We start from the raw sequence: 24,903 nt of genomic DNA, 5'->3' as shown, positions 1-24,903 counted from the left end.
ACATTGTTTCTTCGGCATTAAACTTGGTGTTTTTGAAGCTTAATTACTTTGCCATGCTAAACTCAATTCTCTGCAATGGATTTCTCATGAATAAGTTGGGTAATAGTGGCCTTTAATGTAGATCTGTCCATCAGGGATTACTCCCTTTAAGCACCATCTGATCATGCAATTCAATCACCTCCTCTGAACTGCACAATTTTCTTACTGAAATGGGTAACGAGAGTTATGTATAATGTGATGAAATGAGGTAAGAGCCATCATCTTCATAAGATCTCTGGCTTGGTGAAAACGTTACACCAATACTTGCAGGACTTAAATCACATCCTTCCTAACTATCAACCAGCCCTTCCAAAAGCCTTCAATCTAAAAATTGAATTTCTTGTATTCGAAATTATCACTCAGGATCGAGGTCCTTAACCTTTTTTTTATTATTATTATATTAAATAAAGGGTCGGTGGTCACAAGTCTAAGAGTGACCCCTCCCCAAATTTATTAATAACCCTCACACCGAGGTCCTTAACCTAGCTAATAGATTTCCAATAAGATAGATTTTAATGAATTCAACTGTTAATTATGTTAGGTGTCTCTCTTTTATTTTAGACGTCTTTTATGTATATAGGCTATAAAGTCAAAACATATTGCTTTTATCATTTTATAAAATATTTTAGCCATAAAAATATTATATAAAAATAAATTGATAGCCTATGTGATACATCATATTAATAGTTTGTAAGTTTACTTTTATATAATCAATTTTTACTTCTCATAATAAAATCAATCATGCACCCGTGTAATACATGAAGAAATTATAAATTTTCAGTACTTTTTATTATCAAATTAAGAAGCATTTTAAACTTCGCATTACTCGATTATTAATTATAATAAACAAGATCGAGAGAGAATACTAAATGAAAAAATATATATAAAGTGATATAAATTATAAACTAATAAAATTTTTTAAATTATCTTATATTTATTTTCATGACTTTTAAATTATTTTAAAAATAATCAACTCGTGGTATTTAATGCAAAAGTGGATGCTCCTACTACAAAAATTATGTGTTATAGATTTGTATTAAAAAAAAAAAAAGTCATTGAAAGCGTACAGTATTTCTTTTGATAGCCATTAAAAAAAAGTAATTAGTCATTAAGAAGAGTAATTAATCTTTAAAAAATTGAAAGATTTTGAAATTATTTAAATAAATAATAAAAAAATCAATAATTAATTGATTTAATTAAAAAAAAAAAAAAAACACTACTGACAAGATCTCTTGTTGAGCCAAAGCTGGCTGTGCAGACTGCAGAGTTCTTTAAGCAAAGCTGCAAAACCAAATCAGAGCTGCAAGAAGCAATTGCTGATTGTTCGAATTATCCTTCTTTGTTTCTTGGAAGTTGGAGTGCGTGATGGTAAGCGATTAAGTGTTATTACGGCCGTCTTTTTTTACCCATTAGCTTTTCTGTATATTCACATCTCTACCTATACATACACATACACACACACGCACACATATATATATATATACACAAAAACTCTTATAATATGTGTGTATTTCTGAGTGAAATCCGTATGAGCAGAGAGCGAGAAATTGAGATTTTTAGTTTGGATGATGATTTGGTTTGGATTATGATTAGGCGACTGGAAGTAGAAGTGGCGATAAGAATCAGCTGAAGCTGTATTCGTACTGGATCAGCTCTTGCTCCCACCGTGTTCGTATTGCTCTCAACTTGAAAGGTAGCGGACCTTTCAATCCAATTTCTATCTGTTCAATTTGGTTTCCGTTTCAAATTGTTCGGATCATTTTCATATATATTTTTTAATTTATTAACGGATATTCGACTATTAATGCAAACTTCATCTAATATTTTATGTTTATCATTCACGGGATCGTAGTTATTCTCTCGTTGATCTTTTTTTCTTTTTTTTATTATTCAATTCCATTTAATACATAGGGTTAAATTATGAGTATAGAGCCGTTGACTTGCGGAAGGACGAGCAATTCAGTCCAGGTGAGTTTTGCTTCTCATTTTTATTCATCTTATATCCAAAATTACTCTCTGCATGTATTCTTTTTGTCAAACGCTTGAATGTAGGATATTGCTATGCATGCATTTCACAATTGCACCTTGTACAAATTCAACCTTACTATTACAAAACAAAAATAAGAGGAAAACAACGTCCCACCTGAAACCATTCTGGTCTCTTTTGCTTTGTAGAGTTTTCAAAGCTCAATCCTGTTGGTACCGTGCCAGTGCTCGTGGATGGGGACTTCGTAGTTGCCGACTCTCTTGCCATCATAATGGTATATCTTTTTTAAGATTTTTAGTCATAATGGTATATCATTACCATGTTTTCACCATCTCTTGACCTTCTATCCTTAAATTCTCAATCTTTCCTACCACGGTTCTTGTTCTACTTTGGAATGTGCACAGTATTTAGAAGAGAAATATCCTCAGCATCCATTGTTGCCTCGAGATCTTCAAAAAGGAGGCATCAATTACCAGGTGATCTTGCATTTGGTTTGTTGATATTGATAATTATTAGCATATTTTGTGCTATAACGTAGTTTCTTAACCAGCTTCCCGTCTGCTCAAACTAATTATTTCAATACAGTGAAGTACAATTATTCATTAGTTGGTAAATTTAAGAACCCGTGTTCACTGATTTCTACATCTTACACTAAATGCTCTTGTTGAAAAATATAACATATGCTTGGCTGCTGGAGTTTTTATCTGAAATAAATATATGAGATTGTTACTTAGCATATATAGACATACACACATATGCATAAACATAAGAGATCATTCCATCTATCCATGGTAGCATTCTGGCTAAAACTTCATGCAAATTTTCTGGAAGTAACTCCATTGCACACATTTCCGAGTGATTTACAGATAGTTATGATCATGCCATGAATAAACAAGGTGGTAGAAGTGGCTTTTCTAGCACCGCTGATAATTTTCAAAGACATTTGGAAGTCACGTTAACACATGGACGATGAGAAGCTTGAATAACAATGAATTGGGCATATTGGAGATCACTACACACCTTCATGGCCCATTGCGTTCTCTGGAATAAAAGGAACAGATAAGGAGCAAATGAAACCAATGGTTAGGATTTAAAATTCTCTCTTCTAGAGAAGCGGTTGAGTTTGAATTTCCTTGGAATAGGTTCTCTTTGGAGTCATTTCAGAAACACAAAACCAAAAAATATTTTCTCTCTTTGTATTTCTCTTTCAAAAATAAGAAATGCTTTCTCTGTCATCCCCCTTTTTGTATCCATGCTCCTGGAGCTTAAGGCTATACACGTGCTCTGTATGATAAAATGACTGCCCATGAGAAATTTTGAATTGAAGCTGGATCTTCAAATAGGAAATGCATTTTGGGTGGTTCTGGAATTTAGCATTGCTTGAAGTTTTAACATATTTATGGAAAAAGAATAGGTGCACAATTAAGATTCACTATCATATGCTCTGATCAGTCCTACTCGACAAATCATCTGCACAATTAAGATTAACAATCATATGCTCTGATCAGTCCTATTCGATAAATCATCTGTTTCAGCCATTTTCAAGACCTTAGTTAACAGAAAAAACAAAAGCCTTCTTACTGGAGCTTCAATGTATAAACTCGCTAGGTTTTTGCACGGTGAACTAACAGATGATACAAGTACCAAAGAGGCATCTAAGAAGGTTGGGTAGTTATTGAAGATTCTACCCATGGTATTGTATTGTTATCTCTTCTCTGTCTCCTCCCACTGGCGTCATGATTTTCTTCACCTCCTTTAGCAAGTTAGGCTGGAACAATTCAAGGATTGACTACATACTTTTTGTGGAAACACCTTGTGTCTCACATGATGAATAACGGGTTTGTTCTTTTTTACATGGTAGATAATATGTCACTACAATCCTTCTTTAGATTCATTTTTTCATCCAGACTTGAGGGGATAGATGCAGGAAGTAGTAATAATGGTTTGAGTTTACTGATGTAATCAGGCACAACTGTTTGTTCTGATGTATTTATTTTTCTTAATATTCACACATGTTTTGCAAGTATGTTTCAGATTCAGACACTGATGGGTATCTTTTATTGCTGGATATTTAGGTGGCCAATATTGTTTCCTCAAGCATACAGCCTCATCAAATACCGCTATATCTGCGAGTGAGACTTCCGGTATATATCTGAGCGAGACTTTTGTGGTTAGGTATCTATTTGTTAAAAAATTGATATGTTTGTTGGAGCATATATTATATTTTTTGGTGTTGCTGATTTCCCCTTTTTCAGAAATACACCGAGAAAGTTGGTCCCAACGAGAGCCTTGCTTGGGCTAAATGCAATATTGAAAAAGGCTTTACTGGTAAGCTTTCACAAGGCTACCTCTGAAATTTAGATGTCACAACTGGAATTTAAATTGTGAAGTTACTGTCGCGCATGAACATGTACGTAGCAGACAATTTAAAAAAATATTTCTGCTATGTCAATCTTGCTTTTCTGGGGGCTCGTAAATTTATAATTAGAAATATGGGACTAGAGTTGTTGAATACGTTTTGGGTAATGGTTTCGAGCATGGATGATAGTCCAAGCATTATCTACACTATAAACTGATGACAAGACGAATTCTGTCACACTGACTGTAAATTGATAAATCAAATACAGAGAGTTTGAGCAAGATAAAGTTGCAGATATCTCATAATAGTCTTAACTCTCTATGTTCTGTGACTAGTTTTTCGCTGCACCTAAAAGTTCAAGGGAGTTTACATAACTTTGATGGTCTACTAGAGTGGGGGATCCTACAAACCATCCAAAATTGATTAGAGAGCGTTTCTATTGGTTTCTTCTGACAGTCAGCTCAGGGTTCATATATCCATAGAGCAGTCATGATGGTACTTGGGGAGAAATCAGTGCTGAATGTACGATTTTATTTTCTAGGATCGTCTTGATCTTTCTAAACCTGCTGGTTGTCTCACACTGGCAATGCCCATCATACGTGACATTTTTGTGTGCACAGTATCTGCTACTAAATAGCATTTTGGCCTTAATTTGATTATTATTTGTGTTTTTTTCAGCAATCGAAAAGTTGTTAAAAGACCATTCCGGAAGATATGCAACTGGAGATGAAGTTTTCCTGGTTTGGTTTCCTAATCCATCTGTCTATGCCTATAAAGTGGCATGGATTATTCGCTATACACCGTGCAGACATTGTATAGAGTCAGGGTTTTTGGAAGTTTCTACCAATATTATACTATTAAGTTGTTAAGAATCCTTTTTTTTATCCCAGTAGGATTGGGAATAGAAGTGGGGCATGGGTTGACTAGGGTACTAATTTACTTTGAATATGCTGGTCCCCTGCCCTAATTCTGATTAACTAAATTTCAAATTGGCTACCACCCAGAAAAGAGAGTGAAAAACGTGCATCTCTTTGAAAATTTCACTTTAGTACGAAAAATTCCAATTTCCTTGGGGTTCTTTGCGAATGAACAACAATCCTAAGTTGCTCAATCTTCTACAACCAAAGAAAGATTTTCTTTTACTGCTTGTAATGTTAATACAACCTTGTTATTGAGACCAAACTGCTACCTTTCTGGCAGTAGAACAAAATATCTCTGAACCCAGTCAATCCTTAGGGTAGCAACCTGAAAATCATTCTTCTCCAAAAGCATGCATTCCAACTCAACTCTAAGTACTATGTTTTTGGCACAAGTATATGAAATTGTGTTGTTGCCAGTCTCGTAGCCTACATGTCATAGATGCAGGTTGCACAGTAGGGTAGAACTTCACCTCCTAAGACATCACAGAACAGGAGCATGCATGGATTAGTTCATGAATTAAGGTATTTCTCAAAACATAATATAATGCAGTCACTATTGCATTGCAGGCAGATCTGTTTCTCGCGCCTCAGATTCATGCAGCAACTAATCGATTCCATGTCGACATGGTAGTGCTTGGCCTGTAAACTAGTGTGCTAGTTACATTAGGAAGCCAATACTCTTTCTGATTTATACCAATGGCTACAAAGTTTTTACTGTTTCTCCCTCGTTCTTTTATGGTAACAACTATATCAGGTGGTCTTGAAATATAGGGCCTGCATAAGTCCATTTCTTCTCTGTATCTGCTGATTGGTTATTTCTTTTTCCTTTTTTAAATTTTATTCTGCAGACTCAGTTCCCTCTTTTATCCCGGTTGAATGAGGCATACAATGAAACCCCAGCTTTCCGAGATACTACTCCAGAAAAGCAGCCGGATGCTCCTGCAAGAGCTAGTTAATCAATGGGCTGAGTTCTGTTGAAACATTTCAGAATGTCATGCATTCTGAGTAGGAGGAAGTTCCCTCAACCAAGCCTAGATTGTCATGCACTCTTTAAACATCTGACAATGTATTCTAAAATATGCTCTAGGTATACATGGGAATTTAAAATCTATCAATCATCCGCCAGTTGGATTCGACAATTCGTAGCTCAGCATATTCTTTGATAAATTGTCTGGGAGTTCCAAAGCAAAAACTAAAGTTGGATGAAAACAGGATGATCGATACAATGAAGTAAGTTGTCACATTGGCTAAGAATGGCCACACAAAACTTAGCGTTTTTTAAGCTCAAATTTTCATGCTAAACTCAAGGCTCTGCATTGCCTTTGTGAAAACGTGGGTGGGTAACAATGCCCTTAAATGTTTGCCAATCAACCATCTCATCATGCAACTCGATCACCTCCTCCAGACCGCAATTCGTTCTGGAATGGGTAAAAAGAGTTGTGCATGTTATGGAATTGGGAACAATGCCACGAACGACAATCATCTTCATTACATCTTTTGCGTGTTGGAAACACCCAAACTTGCAAAAGAAGTTGATTAAATATGTTGCAAGTGACTGTCTTCTCTAAATCCCCCCCACCTTTCTTCTTTCTGAAAGCATCAAAATGCCTCATCAGCCTTCGCACCGAGGAACCATTTATCAAAGTATTATACAGTATGGCATCAAGTAAGCCCGCCCTTTGTAAAACCTCCACTCAATATTTTAGCAACATCCATTGACACTGCTTTGCATAAACCATTTATAAGAGTGTTGTGTATAACCAAGTTGGGATTTCTTCCACCTGTCATTTTGTCATAAACTTGAACTGTACGCTCTACATTCCCTTCCAAGCAGAACCCATCAATTAAACTGTATGTAAGCAAGGTCACAGATTAAACCATGAACAAACAGACAGCCCAGGAGTTGCTTGGCTCCGGCTAGATTTTTGTTTCTGCACATGTAATTGATATGAATAATGTGAGAAAGCTGCATTGAGGTTATTTTCAGTAATCTGGTTAGTTTATGAGCATCAATGATCACTCACATCTATTTCTGCAAAGCCCCTCTATGAGGATGGAGTAAGAGAATTGATAAGGGATATGTGCCAATCAAACATGTCAGACAATAGCAAAGACGCTCCCTCCATATCTCCAATAGTATTAGGAATCAAGCCCATTTCAACCATTTCATTACACAACTTAAAAGCCTCAGAATACGACGGAACGACATACTCAAAAATACGTGGTCTGATTTTATATGCTGCCTGCAGAAATAGTTTACCGACCACATAACAATTCATTCTTGTGTGTAGCATGTGGAGCCATGTCTCCCAAACGATCATAGTTCGGCCGCTCAAATCAATCGGTAGATCTCACTTCCCTTCCACCATACCATATAAGTTTCATTCTCTCTCCTGCATACCCCCCATCTTTCAAAGTTGCATGCATACCCACCTCCACCAAATCAAGCCCGCTGTTCTTGGGCCAGTCAAAAAAAGATTCACCAGACAAGACTAAGCTGGCCCCTCTACTTCCACTCTGTCCCCTTTCGCTTGTGATTGGGTTCCCAACATCCAAGGAAGAACTACCAATCGCCATTAGTATATACAGATCAGTAATCAAACAAAACTATCTTTACCATGACCGCTGGAGCTTCCAAAAGCCAGTGCTACATCCAAACTAGTATTCGTTCTGCATGCACGCTTCCTAGGTTTTTTCAATATGGGAACAAGAGGTTTTTTCAATAAGGGCGACACGAAGACAAACTTTTGGTTGCAGGACCTTCACCAATAGTATTTTCTTCGTGATTAGTGTTTGTGTTCAAAAGACAATCTGGTGCACATGAATCTAAACTTAACCATGAAGAATCACTTGTATCATCCTTCCCTTGATTAGACAAACCCAACTCTAGCAAACATACCCTTGGTTCACATATTTTATCACTGCTAGAAGCAACTATCTATTGATTTTCCAAAGGGGTATTCTGGCCGTCCTATTAAGAAGAGAACAGAAAATTTGAGAACAAACTTTAAAAGGAATACAAAATCTTATCCAGAATAATAATTAGCTTCCCTACCAAAAGAAAAGTACGTCTATATTGGGTGAATAAAAAGAAATAATGGGACACTTAAAACTAAGAGAACAGACCAATGTCAAGATGATATGAACCTAACAACCAAGGAAAAGTACTAGTCACATCTGTGCTATAACTCCCAAAAGACCAGTCGATTTGAACTTCCCAAGAATTACATATAAAGCCAAGTTTCACTTAATAAGTAGCTAGCGTGAGTCTTAGCACTCATAACTACCTTTATAACTTATCACTTTTGTGTGAGTTATTCATTTTCCCAATGTAGAAATGGGGCGTAATATTAATGACTCAAGGAAAGCTCAAGCCACATCTGAGTATATACTCCAAAAGTCAATGTTACAATTAGAAACCTTTGGAATCATATAAACTGCATGAACTTCTCCCTCCCAAACAATATGAGATACCATTCATCCCCCTCTCATGCTAAATCCAAGTGATCTCCTATGTTCTTGTCAAGATATTCCGTTGTAGGTGGCACAACTCCAATCTCACACTTCTGGTATATGGAAATGCCTCTGGCTATGTATAGCAACATAATTTGATTTAGGTCAGAGTATAAAATTTAGAAGTCCTAAAAAATGAAAGTGATTATTGCAATCTCAAAACATAAGGCATGAGTGTGATATGATTAAATCAAAACAATTCACAGGCAAAAAATGTGCTGATTATCATTTTCAAGAAAACTGCCTCTACAATTGGGAGAAATGGTAAAAAGGTGCCTGGGATAGGAGACTAGGAGTAATCTCAGGTTTCAATCTTTGCCTAAAAGAAAATGGAACTATGACAGTTGGATATTGATGTAATGCAAACTATCCAGACAGGATACAATCATGCCATATATTAATAAATACAACTAAAATTAAAAAATCATGGTATGCGGGCAACTCATTATGTCAATTCTAAAAGAATAAACTAACTTAGATAGGCAGAACGGCAAAAAGAATATGCAACAGATTTAAGAATAGATTCTTGCGTACAACCATTTCATGAGAAACAATTTACTAGATTTCTTCTTTTGTGGGCAGGTGGGGTAGTGTGTGGGGGAGGGAAGGAGGGAATAAGTATGAAACGTTCAAACTATCAAAGGTCAGAGTTCATGTTGGAACACCACAACTATAAATAAAACGAAATTCAGCTGCAACAAAAAGAATTAGAAGCACTAAATAAAATAAAAAAAGGCCATGCTTCTCATTACTCAAAAGAAAGAGTAGAATCACCTTATCTTGCATCTCGACAATTTGTTCACAGCCTGATCCATCCTCTCCTTCAGAATCAGCCATCTCCTCACACTCGAACTCTACATGTTCTTCAGTTTCTTCTTCAGAGTCACTCAACTCTTCCTGTTCCATCACAATCTCTGGATTTGACTGGTCACCAATATCATCCATGTTGTATCTGCTGATGCTATTACTTGGTATTGCCAATCCATGGCCACCTGAAACAAGGTTGGTACTAACTGTGGAACAATTATCACCTTGCTCATAATGTGGGCAGTCGGCATTTTGGGTTCTAGTTGTGGCTGCTGAAATTACCGACATTGTTGGATTATGTGCTGTCACATCACTGCTTTCCACACCTTTCTCCCTTCTGGATGTCATATGACCTTGCTCCTTTCTCGACGTATAACTTAGGTGGATCTCCAAGTCCAATTCACTAGCTTTCTCGGTAGGGCTTTGAGGATTAGGACCAGAGGCCAGTCCACAACTTATGTAACACCCCCTTCCCGTAGGCTAGGAGTGCCACGTATTTTCCATAAAAATAATCCGGTAATAGATCCCATAATTTCATAATTTAAAAAAAAACTGAACTTTTATTATGCGGAAAAATGTCTAATAAAACTGTCTTCCAAAATATTAAATGAAATAAACTGAAATAAATTCATGTCATAAAAACATGTTTATTTTAGAAAGTCTGAACTAAAAAAAATAAATAAATAAATGCTCCTTCTACTCCTGGCCTGCCTGCTCGTAATCATCATCTTCACCTGGGTGGTTAAAAACATGAAAATAAACTAAAATGAGTCGATGACTCAGTAAGAAATTTATCACAACGTAAACGTAATGAACATAAGATTTTCATAACAACTTTCATACTGAGCTAAAAAAATTCATGACTGTTCATGCTGATGCTTATGCTATGTATGACTGTCTTAACTGAATTAACAAACTGATCTGACTGATTTAACTGATTTATCTGACTGGCCAACACACTTAACCCTGTGTGCAAGGTTGTGCACCGGCCCCACATCCCGCGGCCGCAAGGGGAGCCGCTGATAGTATTCTGACATACTATGGTGGACCACGACTGAGTTCGTGGCTTGCACATCCACCCTGAACTGAACTGCATTGGTACCATGCATCTGAATGGCCATCTTATTAACTGATCTGATATTATCTTACACTTGAATTTAAGATGGCTTACGTGTCTTATACACATGAGATGCATGACATACTACATACATAATCATAAATTCTGAATTTAAACATGATGCGGAATGACATGGTCGTATGCTATGCTAGATGACATGCTTGCATATGACATGAGCGGTTCATAAATAGTGGCTATCAATGAACTGGCTTGGATAATACATACATATAAGCTAATTGTGATGATCCTAATTTATGATCAAATTTACTTACCTCGATGCGTTTCTTCTTGAATAATACTTCGTAACTTGAGACCTATATTTAATAAATAACTATCACCAAATTGTTTGGAAATAAATAAATACTAATATCTTACTTAACTAAATTCGAAATTCTAAAATATAGTCAAACCAATATTTGTTTAACACTAAAATCAATAATTCATAGTATTTATATTACTTAAAATACTAATTTATAATTTAGTAGAAATACTCGAGCTATTTTAAAATAATTCACAAAAACTTAAATTCTTAAACTAAGTTTCATTTCTCAACATAATTATTAAGTCTTATAAGAAACTTAAACCAATTCCACTAAATTCTTAACATAGAAATTTTATTAAAATCTTACTAAATTGACAAAGGAAATTTAACTCAAATATTAGACTTAACATTATTCTTTAAAAACATATTTCTAATTCTTTAAACATTTTTTTTTTTATTAAAAAAAATGAACCTTTAATTAACTACATTTATTTAATAACTCAACTAGTAATATTAAACTCAATAAATTTCACTAAAATAATTATTGAAATAAAATAAGATCATATTCAATTAAACATTATTATAGTCTGTAAAAAGGGTTAAAAACTCTGGCCCATAATAATAATACTACACAACATGAGCCCAAACAGGAAATAAGCCCATCCCAACCCCATACGGGCCTAAGGCCCAAGGCCCATCAAAAAGAAACCCACGGGTTCTTCAAGAACCCGAGTGCATGGCAACCAAAAACACAGAGAGTTTGAGATAGAGAGAGGGTCTGCGATGGAGGAACTCACCGAGGGAGAGGAGCTGAGGCGATGGCGGCGCTGGTGGCTGGGAGTGACCGGCGGCGCGACTGAGGGTTCCTATGGTGGTCGGCGCCGAGTGAGAGAAAGAGAGAGAGAGTTTAGAGAGAGGAACTACTAAACCGAAACTAAGAGAGAGAGAGAGAGAGCTGTGGCGGCCGAGGCCTTACCGGAAGGGAGTGGGTCGACGGGGGGTTATGGGTCGGCGGCTTCTGTGTCGTCGAGGAGAGGTTCGGCGCCTCTTGAGGTGGCCACCGAGGAGAAGGGGCGACGGCACTGGTTCGGCAATAGGGGTTTTTCGCAACTCACAAGTTTGTCTTCTCATGCACAGGTAAGCACGTTTTATAATGGTAGATGATAGAGAACTAGAGAAACCCTAGAAGAGCATAGACGGCATGAGTAGAGGAATACACGGCACTAGAGTTGGTGTTCCACTAGGACGCTAGCAAAACAAACAAAATCACCGAGAGAAATATACGGGTTGGGTGGTTTGAAGTTCTCAACAGAGGCTAACAAAGTGATGAGGTTCGGTGACTAGAAGAAAAATTTTAAACTTTAAATTTCAAAACAAAACCGTAGTACATAATCTGATACACTTTAGAAATCCTTATTAAAACAAAACTCTAACAAATCATAAATCGCAACTATAATAGAAAATATAAATATAAAGTACATATAAATTCTGATAAAAATATAAATTCTAAAAATATAAATTCTAAAAATATAAGTTTACTAGAAAAATTTACTTATAAACCCTAAAACCAAAACTGGTATGTCACAACTTACTAGTGAGTCGGTCTGGACAGCATCAGGAGCATTTTGAAGTGAAGCAGATTTTCCTTCCAAACCAACAGATAGGTGTGGAGTTGAGCAGGCAGATGCGGAATCAGTATATATCTCATCAGTTCTTTGTAGCAGTGGATGGAAGTCCATGACAGAAGATACTGAAGTAAAATCCTTTGACTTCAATGATTTATTGAAACACTCAACATTGCTTTCTAGATGAGGATTATGAAAGAGATTTAGGTTCAACTGAGGTCGAGTTTCTGACAAGAAACTGAAAGAAGTAGAAGTACTGGAGCTGGAGTTCAAATGACAATGGTGCAGATATCCATCGTCAGGGGCCTGGAACAGAAAAGGATGCAACTGAAGATCGGAATCAGAGCATCTTTCCTCCAGAACACATTTATCCTTAACAACTTCAGATTCTTCAGGAAGTGAATGCGAAACATTTTCTTGCAGTGGGCTACTTTTGTTCTGTACCAATGTTACTGAATTGGTAGTTCCCAACTTCACAGCATGAATATTTCGAGAAACCACATCTTCAATTCCAGAATTACCAATACCACCTCCAGCAGCAGAAACCTTAGTAGATACTCCAAACTGATGGCCTTTGAAGTGTGTCTGAGAGACTATACGAACAGACCGTGGAAGATTCACAGGTGGCAAGTCTGGTGCTAATTTCACTAGGTGGAAATTAGTAGCACTACTATTTTTACGAGCCCGATAAGGCCGAAAACAGAATGGGGATTTACTGATATTTGATGTCATACCAGAAGCTGGATGATTTTGTTTCATGGTATTAGAAGCACAATTTGTAGCATGAGATGAACTAAAGGGATGCTGAGTATACTGTGACAATTGTGGAAGCTTATGCATGATAGCAGTCTGGGATTGTGCTTCTCTAGATCCATTATAAGTTGGCAGTTTCCTGATCAGAGTACTTCCTTGAGCCAGAGTATCCCTAGGCAGGCTTTTTTCTTTTATATTTGAGCAAGGATGAGCAGAATTCATGAGATCGAAGGTACTGGGCCTCCAATCTGCTAAAAACGCCTGGTGCACATGAGCTTCACCAGCTTTATCTATGCTATCATCTCCACTGTTATTCTCCCCACCAGCTTTGTCAGCTTGATTGTCCTGCACCAAACGCAACCACATTATAAATTTACACCATCATCAATGAGAGAAAAAAAAACCCTGAATTGCCCATTGATGAGATGAAGCACAGCTTTATTGCAAGGCTTGTGATCTAAGCCCCAGCCTGAGGCCAAACTCTTTTCACCATGATGAACTGAGAGAAGGCTATATAACATAGAGATGCAAATACATAATCATATACTAATATTAACACATCTAGATGTTATCAATAGAAAAAAAAAAATCAATGTAATTCAATAAAAGGTTAAGAGCAAGCACTGTACTACAAAGTAATTCCATAATTCTGAATTTTGAATTCCATAATTTTAGACCCTCCACCCCATTCTATTCAACATTACTATCAAACTTGAAAGCATAATAAGTGAAAAACCAAGATTCTACTACGTGTATCAAGGCAGAGGCCAGCTAGTTTACAGCTCAAACCACAAATTTCGGGCTATGATGCAGGGGTATGCATACATTCTTTACTCGTGATAGGCAATTCAGACTGCATTGTCCAACCCATCAGAAACTCATTAGAATATTGTATTTAATGATAGAAAGTTATGAAGGATCCAATGTCCATGTAGGTTTTCTGGCTTCAGAGGATAACAAACCTCCTTTTCGGATATGGTTTGCCAACTTGGCAGATCTGCAGTTTTGCGTTTTCTTCTTCTTGATTCATATAATCATCGCTTCTCCTTTTTTGCTGCATCCTGCTTATATGACCTCTGAGTTCCAAGGGCAATGCGCCACTGCTGAGGTAATAAGGATGGATCTCTATGTGGGACAACAAACTTCCACACAGAAATCCAGTCCATTTTATAAAGCTTAAGTCCCTGAGTGATTTGCATCATATAGTAAATAATACACAATCAATCAAATGAAAATCTTGTTAAGAAAAATACTAATAATCAACAAAGCTCTTGATCGAATTTACCTCCTGAATAGATGCTATCTCTTCCACAGTCAATGGAGAGGTTTTCATTCTCCGAACTGCCTGTATGAAGTAGAAACAACTACATTATATATTTATCAATGAAAAATGAGAACATGATCCAAAGACTTCTCCGGTAGATCAATCTGCCTCACCACTGTTCAAATAGTGCATTTGTTAAACAGAACTAAAGACCATCTCTTGTAATGAAATATGACAAAAAATTGTACCGTACAATTTTTTAACATCCTATTACCATAAATTTCTTTCAACCAGTCAACGTGACAAAACATTCAACTGAAGAGTCAAGAGTTCATTTCAAATCAATTTAATTAGAGACAGAAATCACGACCAAGAATGCAAGATTTTGGAGTAAATTGCAATCATAACTTGAGGTTATATTCATTCTTTCAGGAAAAAATCCACCTAGGATGACAATGAATAAGAATGAGAAGCTATAGATAAAGATAATTTATCTTCATTGTGATCAAGATTGTCGATATACCTTTATGGGATTTTCTGGTGCTTTAGATGAGCAGCAATTTTTTTGCCAAACGAAAATCTGCAACAAAAGTAGCACGAGTAAATTCAAATAGCCCATTATTGCCTAATCATGAAACTTAGTTTGTACCATATTAATCCATTATCAATTGAAAAACCCTCAAAAACAACACTATGAAACACTTTCTTTTCTCATACAGAGAGAGAGAGAGAGAGAGAGTAAATCAAATACACTAACACCCATAGGTAAGAAAAATCACATCTATTGACAATAGTTAACCAAACAGGTAGGGATTAAAACTGGAAAAGAAAGGTGGTACGATCACTTTGATCAAGAGCACCTTCTCTAAATTTGCCTAAATATTTCTCCAATCAAAAAAATTTGCCTACATATTTCCTATCTTTGTTCCCATCCCAATAGCCTGGCCAATCAAATAAAAAAACTACAGAGGGACTTTTTATGAAGCAGGCTAGGTGAAGAGTTAAAATTTCACCAAGTAAAGTGGGCAAGATGTGCTCTCCAATTTTTGAAGGTGGTTTGGGAGTTCGAAACTTGCTATTGTTCACTTGTGCCCTTCTTGGGAAATGGCATGGTGGTACCAAAATGAGATTGGAGGTCTTATGGAATTATAAATTTGGGAGTACTTGGGGTGGACGGTGTTCTAATAAAATGCATAGGCCATATTGGGTGGGCTTATGGAAGAAAATCAAAAGAGGATGGGGGGGGGTCCTTTTTAGTCAGGTGGGTAATGGCTCTAGGACAGTAGGACTACATTCTAGCATGAATTGTGGTGTAATGACAGAACTGTTAAGGAAGTTTTCCCATAAATGTATAACACTGCATGTGTGCAGAAAGCTTCACTGGCTGATCTATTAAACTTCTCTAGTGACTCCCCTCATGGATTGTTATTTTTTTTTTGGCGGCCCAAAACTAGGGGGGTCGATGCCTCACGAATTTCTACAACCTCTTTTACACTACTAGATTACGTCTCGGAGGGGCAGATAAGATGCTTTGGGCCTCTACCAAGAAATAGAATTCACCATCTGATCTTTCTATAAGGTCCTTACACCTCAGGATTGTAACCCAATCCCTTGAAAAAAATATTTGGCGAACTAAGGCAACTAAGGCACCTATGAGAGTGGCCTTTTTTCCTGGACAGCATTCTAAGAGCAAATCCTCACCATGGACAACCTAAGAAAATGCCACATCATTGTGATGGATCGGTGTTGTATATGCAAAAATAATGACCATTCTGAGGTTGTTAGTACAATGTGGAATGAATTTTTCACTCGAGTTGGGTTGGCTTGAGTATTTTTCAAAAGGATAGTAGACCTCTTCACCAATTGGAAAAGTTATATGATAGCTACAATTGCAGCAGTGTGGAAGATGGTCTCTATTTGTCTAGTGTAGTGTATTCGGGGAAAAATGAGTGATAGACATTTTGAGGTTCATGAGCAGACATTGAAGGAGCTTAAAACTTTCTTCTTTAATGCTTTGCTCCTTTGGTAGCTTCTATAGATTGTAATGGGCTGAGTTTCCATGATCTTCTTATCTCTTTTCCTATTTTTAATTTAAGCATTCATCTTGCACACTACCTATTTACTGGGGCAATGCCTTCATTAATAACTTTATCAAAAAAAATTCTGAACAATTTCACACCTACAGTAATTCTGATCCAAGAGAATAAAAGATGAAGAATTTTTTTATAAATAAATAAAAGGAGAAGACTTTAATTGCACACCCTTAGACAACAAAATCTGAACAATTTCCCACTTATAGTAATTCTGATCCAAGAGAATAAAATATGAATTTGTTTTAATAAATGAATAAACAGTGAAGACTCTATTTGCACACCCTTAGACAAACAAATGGTTCCCTCCCTGCTTAGCAGCAATGGCAGGACGAATTGAAACACAAATGTCTAACCAAGCTTAGAGTTTGTCTGGATAATGATTACCAGAAAATATTTGCATTTAGAATACATTATCTAGACATAAATTACCTGATGCGTCAATTTGCATGGAAGAAAACGTTGTTGAATCGCCTTCCAATCCGTGTTATATTCCATCCACCCCAGTGCCAACAGCCTGCATTGAATCCCAACATAAAACAAGAGAAACTTCACAAACATCTCTTACAATTTTGTTAAACTTCTAGATTGTCACTAGCCACCAGGCCTATTGAAGTAATTAAAGGAAACAAACAAGCAACACAACAGGCTAATGCACCATTGGTCGTTTATTCCCATATTTTTATACTTGAAATAACATAAAAAGATCTACAGCTTTTTGATATGATGGAAAGTATGCCTATTAATAATTGAGTGCTGATACATACACAGACAGGATGCATGGGATGTAGGGGTGCAAATGGTCCGGTCTGGTCTGGTCCGGTCCGGTCCGGCGATGGACCAAATATTTTCGGACTGGACTGGACCGGACCGAATACCCATAGGGACCGGTCCGGCCCGGTCCGGTCGGGTCCAATCGGTCCAGCCTAATTTTTTATTTATTTTTTATTTTTTAAATCAATTAATAAAAAAATTTTATTTAAAATACTAAATTAAATTAAGTGATTTATTAATGTGGATTATGCAACAAACTCAATAAAAAAATATTTTATATAGTCAATGATAATAAATTAGATGAAAATTACATTATTAATTTATATAATTACTATATAATTAACTAATTGATATTATATATTAGTTAATTCATAGAATATTAACAAGTGTTAATAACATATTTAAAATTTTATATTGTTAATAGTGATAGGTTAGATGAAGATATATATAAAATATTGTTAATTTATAGAATACTAACAAGTATTAATAACATATTTAAAATTTTATAATGTTAATTATACAATTATTATATAAATAATATATATAAAATATTTTTTTTTTATTTTTTATTCGATCGGTCCAGTCCGAGAAATCTCCACACCGGGACCGGACCGAAGACCGAAATTCCCTTACTTATTGGACCGGACTGGACCATACATTTTTTCGTTCCGGTCCAGTTCAGTCGGTTTCTCTGGTCCGGACCAACCGTTTTACACCCCTAATGGGATGTACGTGGTAGAAGGCAAAAATTACTGTTCATTACTGTACACATGAACTTTTTTTTTCCTTTTGTCTGTGCATATCTCGTGCACTGCATCCATGTACAAAGCATTTCTGTTTAATAATTATTTTCAACTGCCAATCACACCTGCAGTCTCACTTTGCATAAAAGATTGCTTTTGGATGCGAATCAATTAAACTACAGTCTCCCAACAATCTCACCTTGAAAAGCTTTTACCTCTCACTGCATCAATCAAGGTACCTATCCTAAATGGTGAAAATGCATTTAAGATTATGCAGAGATTGTAAATCTTAGGAGAGATTCCTGTTTGTAATCAATGCTAAGATTTTCTTTAGTATGTCATATTCTAAGAAATGACTCTTAAAATCCCATCAACTCTATGACTTTCAGAAAATATTCCTATCCGGTTAATACCTACACTGAAAGTCAAATAAGTTAGCTTTAGTTTCTACAGTCAAATTTCATTTGGCTTCTTAAACCATTACAAAAGTAGAACCATGAAAAGGTGAAGGCATTCTAAAACTGACTACAATGAATAATCAAGAAAAAAAAAATCGGAGTAAATAATCAAGAAAATTAAAGCCACCAATTTGGGAAAAGCAATAGCAGGCAGCAACCAAGAAGAGAAGAAAGTATGCAACTCACCCATCCTCTGCATCAGTGAAAAGCACCCTATTTACAACTGCTGCAAGGGGTGGCTAATGTCAAAATAATGAAGGATTGAAGAAAGGGAAAATTCTTTGAGCTAACTTTGCAATTTCCTTTGGAACTAAAGCAACTGATTGCCTCTTGATACTTTCAACAAGTGCAGCAGCCAGTGTTTTTTTAGGTGGCACTGGGTTGGGTGAAGATGGCACCGTTATAACAGCTGAGACAACAGGCCCCCTTAAAACTTCACAATTAGCTTAAGGATATGATGGGAAACAAGGAAGGGTAAACATTGGTTCTCTTACAAAGGGAGCTTCACTACCAGATTTCACTTGACGCCGTCGATAGTCCTGAACAGCTGTGAAACAATTTCAACCAAATGGCAAAGTATACAGAGGTTAAACTTCTGAGCAAGCATATAATTGACAAAGAATGAAAAGCACTTGAAACATTCTAAATTACATACCAGTATAAACATCATCCATATATCTTCCAACTAAATTAAATGGAGCTACATCCGTGATCGATAGTACTGGACCACTTACAAAAGGCACCCAGAAAGAGCCCTCAATGTTTTGGAAAGAACTTGCACACCCATTAGAAACATATTCACACTTCACACCTTCCATTAGGAGGTGACATGCTTATAAAAGCCTCCATGTGGTTAGAGCACACGCTTTGTGCATTAAAAGTAGTACATGATTTTAAGGAGCACTGTGCTGGGGAAAATTTGGGAGATTCATCTGGCACTGACGAACAAACATATGGAGGGTAAAAGAAAATGCTAGCATATGGAACACTTTTCCATGCTAGTACTTCATTAGGTTTTTGAAGCATCTCACAAATCAGTCCGCGAACCTGGGAGGCAACGTGTTGCCTAGAAGAGTCAAGAACACAGAGAAAATACTTGAACAAGAAGTTGCAGGTGCTCATGTATCAAGCAATGTAACTGGCCTATTTGATGCAGAGTAAATCCCTTTATTAAACCATCTTCAGCTGTAAAATAATCAGGCATCAAAGTTTTCCCATCATTGGTAGAGAAGGGTACAATTGGTCCATTAGGCAAAACTGGTAAGAGAGGACGTAATGGCCTATTTGCCTGTCCTGAAAGCTTCTTTTTATATTGGGCAGCGTCTTTCTGGCACCTATTCTGCCTAGTCTCTGGCCGTCGTCCGGCTCCAATGTACTCCTTTTGGGTTTTATTCCCATTACATTCATCTATATCACTCTCCAGCAACTCTTCAAGCTCTATCTCAAAATCAGCATCATTATCTTCATCTTCATCATCAACATTTTCATTCTCTTGATTTGGCTGACCGTCACCATCTCCATCATGTAGAACAGCAGCAAGAAACTTCCGGTACTCTTCTTCATCGTCAACATTTTGAAGGTCCTCATCATCATCAGTTTCTTGAAGAAAAGTCTCAAGTTCGTCAAGTGTAAAACTTGCAAGAGAATAATTGGCCCTAGTACGCTTGCAGATAGCATCCTCATTCTCTAAGTGGAATATGGGCTTCTGGGAATGCATTGTATTACTTAATTCCCCTACCATAACCTCATTAGAATCATCTCCAGTGCCATTGTCTTTTCTTTTTAACAGTACCAATTTTTGGTTGAGAGATTGAGGCAGGTTTTCTGTTCTTGGGATTTCAGGAAACAGAATTTAGCAATTCTTTCTCGCACACTCCTTCGGGGGATACTGTAGCTTGCATAACAGTTTCCACCTCGCCATGCTCAGAATCTCCAACGACAGAGTTTTGCACCTCGCTAGTTGGCTTTGATAGATTAATTCCAACACCATTATCGAAGACCTTTCCCCCACTGTCGACTACATCAACATCCAAGCCATCAATTTCAGAACTCAAGCTTGAGGAAGCTTCAGGTGAAAGGGTTTCCTTTGAAAAGGGATTAAAATCTACATCTTCATCCTCCTCCTCCTCCTCAACTTTTAAAGAACTTTGACAGCTTTGGGTATCAGGGCAAACATTTTGACAATCAACATGCCCAACCTCGGTTAATTGTCTAGAAAGTGACAATCACAAGAATGCATACCATCCTGAACCATTCCAAAAAGCATAATTAATACAGATTTCAAGCCCAACAAAAAACCGACACCACGTAGTCGCTTTCATTCATTTCCACGTGGGCATCCAAGATCAGTAGCTCATCAAATCCAAGTTGAATATTAATCAACTAATCAGCACGTTGTTTCAATAAGAGGTAAATCCTAAAAAGAATGCTACTTTGCATCGTTTGCAACAAAGCGAACCCCATAGCATTCAGAATCCCATTTTCAACCGTTTATCAAATATAAGTTATTTCTGTGTGAAACGAGACGTATAATGAATCGAATTCGGCAAATTCTAGCAACGGAACCAATAACATGAGCTTGTTGATCATGAAAGAAAATACCAAGTGGGAAAAAAGTCAGAGAAAATAAAAACAACGTAAAAAAGTTAAATTCAACAACCAATTTGACTGCATTGCCTTCAAACCTCAGGAACCCTAAAGCTCAAAGCATAAAGAACTACACGATGAAGCAAAAAACATGAATTTTTTAGGAGAAAGATGTTGTGGATGACATCGAAATCTCGAAACAAAAAAAAAAAAAACAAAAAAAAGTTGATGAGGGGCAATTACGTACCAGCAGAATGGTGGTGTAAAGGAATTGGGCGATTGGAGACTCTGAACCTGTCTGCCAGTTCACTGTGAAGGAGTTGAATGAAACAGTCTAACAGGACCAGGCTGCTACGTCGTTTCTCTCTCTTTTTTCAATTTTTTGTTGAATTCCAGCATACGCGCCGTCGCGCCATTCATTGTCACTCTTTCATTTTTTTTTTTTTTTTTTTAGAAAAGAAAATGCGATCAATTAAAAATATGATTATAAAATAATTGAAAAAATATTGTTTTTTCACCATTTTTTTATAGAATAATGATAGGCTTACTATCCTATTACTACCTATTTACTATTTTTTTTGTATTTGATTTTTTTTTAATTTTTTATTTTACTTAATGATTAAGGAAGTGATTATTAGTAAAGTTATATATATTTTTAATTTTTTTTAATAATTAAGGATGTTAAAAAAATATTTTAAAAAAATGATAAAAAAATATTTAAAATACACTTGGATTGCAGATGAGTAGTAATAGGGTAGGAAACCTATCACTATCCTTTTTTACATGATAGCAAAAGCAATATTTTTTTAGAAAATATTTTTTACAGTCATAGAGTCTCGTGTAATCTATCTCGGAAAAAAAAATATAGCATACCTAAGATTCACATGAAAAATTCATTTTTCTATAGTGGATGTTACTTTTTTTGAAAAGAATTATACAAATTTACACACTATAAAATTATATTTCGCTTTTTCATTATCTTTATTTTTTATGAGTAATGCTATTATACTTCCTAATTTATAACAATCACTTTACACCATTGGAGCGGCACCACAATGTGGTGCTCACGTGACTTATTAAAAAAATATATATTCAAAACATAATAGTGCCCAAAAAGGTGAAAAGATGAAAACTAAAAGTCTAAATTTTCTCTACTCTTTTACATTTGTGCTTTTATTTATTTTTTAATAAGCTACGTGGCACATCAAAGAGGTAAAGTGAATAATATAAATTAGGAGATATAGTAGCATTTCTCATTTTTTTTCTTATGAAAAAATAGTCTACATTACAACTATATATCAAATGAATGATAGATTTGTAATTTTGTAAACTTGAATTTCATTTTTAACCGGGATAGTGATACACCTACAAGTATTTTACTATCCACTCCAAATCAACTAATGTAATTGTGTCGCTTCATTAAAAAATATTTTCGATTTTACATAATTACTTGTCATTTTTAATAAAGTTGTAAATAGTTATAGATTAATTGTAGGTTAATCATTTTCCGTAAGATAATATAGGCCCTAATTCATTGATATGTATATAAATACTATAAATTTGTATACCGCCATATCATGAATTATACAACATTTAATATTGTTGGTATAACATTTTTAATAAAATTATAAACCTCACACAAACATTTAATAGATTATTCAATTGGATAAAAAATCAGAATTGATATATATATATATATATATATATAGTTAATCAAAGCCAATCCAAACCCACAAAGATGACAAATTTGGGCTGCCCTATGGGATTGGAACCATTTGACTAAATACAGTTCATAATTTCTAGATCGAAGAAGCTTGATTGTTGCCACTTGCCGGCGTGTCACCGGACTGTGCGTATATATAGTTGTCGGCCGGGTAAGGATGGGAATGAACTAACTAATGCGAGAGAAAGCTAGCTAAGATATATATCCAATAGATCAGGATAAAGGAAACAAGTACTGCCAGGGCAGCAACGTACCCACAAGCTTGCTTTGTCATCTTGCGTAGTTGCGTGCTGCAGATACGCACTAGCTGGAATGATTTGTGGCTCCTCATTTTAACCCCAAAAAGGAAGGACAACTTGATCATATTAACATGATAACCTCAACGACCTATCAAAGTTTGAGAACTACCAGTCTTCCTGTATTTCTCAACCTTAATGGTGATCTGTTTATAAATTGCTTATGTTCCTCCATATTGAATAATCATTCTGCAGAACCCGACCCTTCTTGATTTTGTGCAGACTTCTGGTGGAGAATCATGGGAGAGCTGCCAGATCATGCCACTGATGACCATGACAGTAATGATCAGGATACTAAAGGTAATATACCCATTTGAAATCTGATCGATATCTTTCTTTTTTTGTGTTATTTCAGTCAAGATCAACTAGCTTGATTTTAGATGGTGAAAAGGCAACAACATAGTTATGTTGGTTTTCTTCAGGGGTAAAGAGTAATCAGGATTCCAAGCTGGAATTCTCAGAAGATGAGGTGACACTCATTGCTAGGATGTTCAGATTGGTCGGAAAAAGGTTTGTTGACTCTTAGGTTGTCGTTAACTCCTACCGCTCTCCATTTTCGCAGCAAAATTAATGTAATATTATTCTCGGAATGGTAACATGTACTGCCTAGGTGGTCTCTGATTGCTGGGAGGATTCCGGGAAGAACTGCAGAGGAGATTGAAAAGTATTGGAATTCAAGGCCAACGTCGTCTTCAAGTACTTCGGGGGAAAGATCATGATCACTCAAATCCACATGTCAACGACCAGTTTGGTTTGGCTTAAATCACTGCTTGCTTTTGTAAAGAGTGTGAAGTTGCTGTTTTAGATAAGCCAGATGAGAAAGTAGTGTAATGCAACAGTGCATGAGCTTTTCTATGAGAAAATGTAAGATTTTGTCAGAACTGTGTTACTTTTTTTTTTAAATAATATTTTTTAATAAAATCTATTTGCAAGCCCAGCAAGCAAGCAATCTCATCTCTTGTTTGCGGTTACTTTTGCTTTTTTTTTGTTCTACTAATATATATTTTTTAATATAAAATAACTTATTTAACTAATTACATCAATTAAATGTAAAAAATATGCAAAAATGACTTAGCAGAACTCTTATGGTTTAGTGTGGGCCGAGACTTTACTAATTCGAAATACAAGCACCATAAAGACATTAACAAGCTGGACCGGGAAACCCGGCCGGACTGAGTTTCGGTCCATATATATTTTAGAATTTAGGTTTTTAATTCGGTTTCAGGGTATGTGGTTTTCTTGGACAGGATCAATCAAAGTATATATATGATTTTTTAAAATATTTTTTATATATATTATTTTATACAGTATTTATATGTAATTCTCATCTAACTTATCACTATTGACATGTATTTAGAGTTTGGATGATATTGCATTTTTTAATTTTATTTTTTTAATTTTTGTTTTTAATTTTATTGTGATGATTGTTAATTCACTATGATAGGGATAATTTTGATAATTTTTTCAACTTTTTTAGGCAATTTTTAAGTACAAAATGTGCAGATAAAGATAAATAGTTGATATTCAAAAGTGTAAATATTGTGGACTTTTTTGTATTGATGGGCCGAAAATAGTCAAAATGCACAC

At 35.8% G+C, this 24,903-nt stretch overlaps 5 protein-coding genes across 12 annotated transcripts; 2 read left to right on the top strand and 3 right to left on the bottom strand.

Moving 5' to 3' along the window:
* The first annotated feature begins 1,264 nt into the window (after positions 1-1,264).
* Positions 1,265-6,442, top strand: LOC121268226 (glutathione S-transferase zeta class-like). The gene is made up of 10 exons (XM_041172394.1): positions 1,265-1,407; positions 1,633-1,732; positions 1,951-2,007; positions 2,215-2,300; positions 2,431-2,502; positions 4,102-4,170; positions 4,282-4,354; positions 5,064-5,125; positions 5,873-5,932; positions 6,154-6,442. Exons 1-10 carry the CDS (start codon positions 1,405-1,407, stop codon positions 6,259-6,261), a joined length of 690 nt encoding a protein of 229 aa, XP_041028328.1. The 5' UTR covers positions 1,265-1,404; the 3' UTR covers positions 6,262-6,442.
* On the bottom strand, positions 5,463-21,685 carry LOC121268225. 7 transcript variants are annotated; one of them, XM_041172388.1, is made up of 10 exons: positions 21,545-21,685; positions 19,206-19,258; positions 18,898-19,137; positions 17,169-17,253; positions 15,170-15,226; positions 14,668-14,727; positions 14,345-14,566; positions 12,592-13,727; positions 9,593-10,079; positions 5,463-5,778 (listed from the first exon to the last, which is right to left on the bottom strand). In XM_041172388.1, exons 8-10 carry the CDS (start codon positions 13,602-13,604, stop codon positions 5,674-5,676), a joined length of 1,605 nt encoding a protein of 534 aa, XP_041028322.1. In that variant the 5' UTR covers positions 13,605-13,727; positions 14,345-14,566; positions 14,668-14,727; positions 15,170-15,226; positions 17,169-17,253; positions 18,898-19,137; positions 19,206-19,258; positions 21,545-21,685; the 3' UTR covers positions 5,463-5,673. The 7 variants fall into 7 exon arrangements, with proteins under 7 accessions (XP_041028322.1, XP_041028320.1, XP_041028321.1 ...); XM_041172386.1 differs by having other exon boundaries at positions 18,898-19,120; XM_041172387.1 differs by having other exon boundaries at positions 18,898-19,258.
* Positions 14,417-20,452, bottom strand: LOC121267039. The gene is made up of 9 exons (XM_041170921.1): positions 19,808-20,452; positions 19,523-19,758; positions 19,367-19,440; positions 19,206-19,258; positions 18,898-18,950; positions 17,169-17,253; positions 15,170-15,226; positions 14,668-14,727; positions 14,417-14,566 (listed from the first exon to the last, which is right to left on the bottom strand). The coding sequence occupies exons 1-9, from the start codon at positions 20,450-20,452 to the stop codon at positions 14,417-14,419; spliced, it is 1,413 nt and encodes a 470-aa protein (XP_041026855.1).
* On the bottom strand, positions 20,550-21,036 carry LOC121267038. Its single transcript, XM_041170920.1, has 2 exons — positions 21,014-21,036; positions 20,550-20,922 (listed from the first exon to the last, which is right to left on the bottom strand). Exons 1-2 carry the CDS (start codon positions 21,034-21,036, stop codon positions 20,550-20,552), a joined length of 396 nt encoding a protein of 131 aa, XP_041026854.1.
* Positions 21,686-23,250: 1,565 nt separating the features above from the next.
* LOC121268224 (MYB-like transcription factor ETC1) lies at positions 23,251-24,253 on the top strand. 2 transcript variants are annotated; one of them, XM_041172384.1, is made up of 4 exons: positions 23,251-23,457; positions 23,539-23,616; positions 23,739-23,826; positions 23,927-24,253. In XM_041172384.1, the coding sequence occupies exons 1-4, from the start codon at positions 23,391-23,393 to the stop codon at positions 24,033-24,035; spliced, it is 342 nt and encodes a 113-aa protein (XP_041028318.1). In that variant the 5' UTR covers positions 23,251-23,390; the 3' UTR covers positions 24,036-24,253. The 2 variants fall into 2 exon arrangements, with proteins under 2 accessions (XP_041028318.1, XP_041028319.1); XM_041172385.1 differs by having other exon boundaries at positions 23,385-23,438.
* Positions 24,254-24,903: the final 650 nt, after the last annotated feature.

This window comes from Juglans microcarpa x Juglans regia, chromosome 5S (assembly GCF_004785595.1).
Source record: "Juglans microcarpa x Juglans regia isolate MS1-56 chromosome 5S, Jm3101_v1.0, whole genome shotgun sequence".
NCBI classification, from domain to species: domain Eukaryota; kingdom Viridiplantae; phylum Streptophyta; class Magnoliopsida; order Fagales; family Juglandaceae; genus Juglans; species Juglans microcarpa x Juglans regia.
This window is presented reverse-complemented; position numbering and strand designations above follow the sequence as displayed.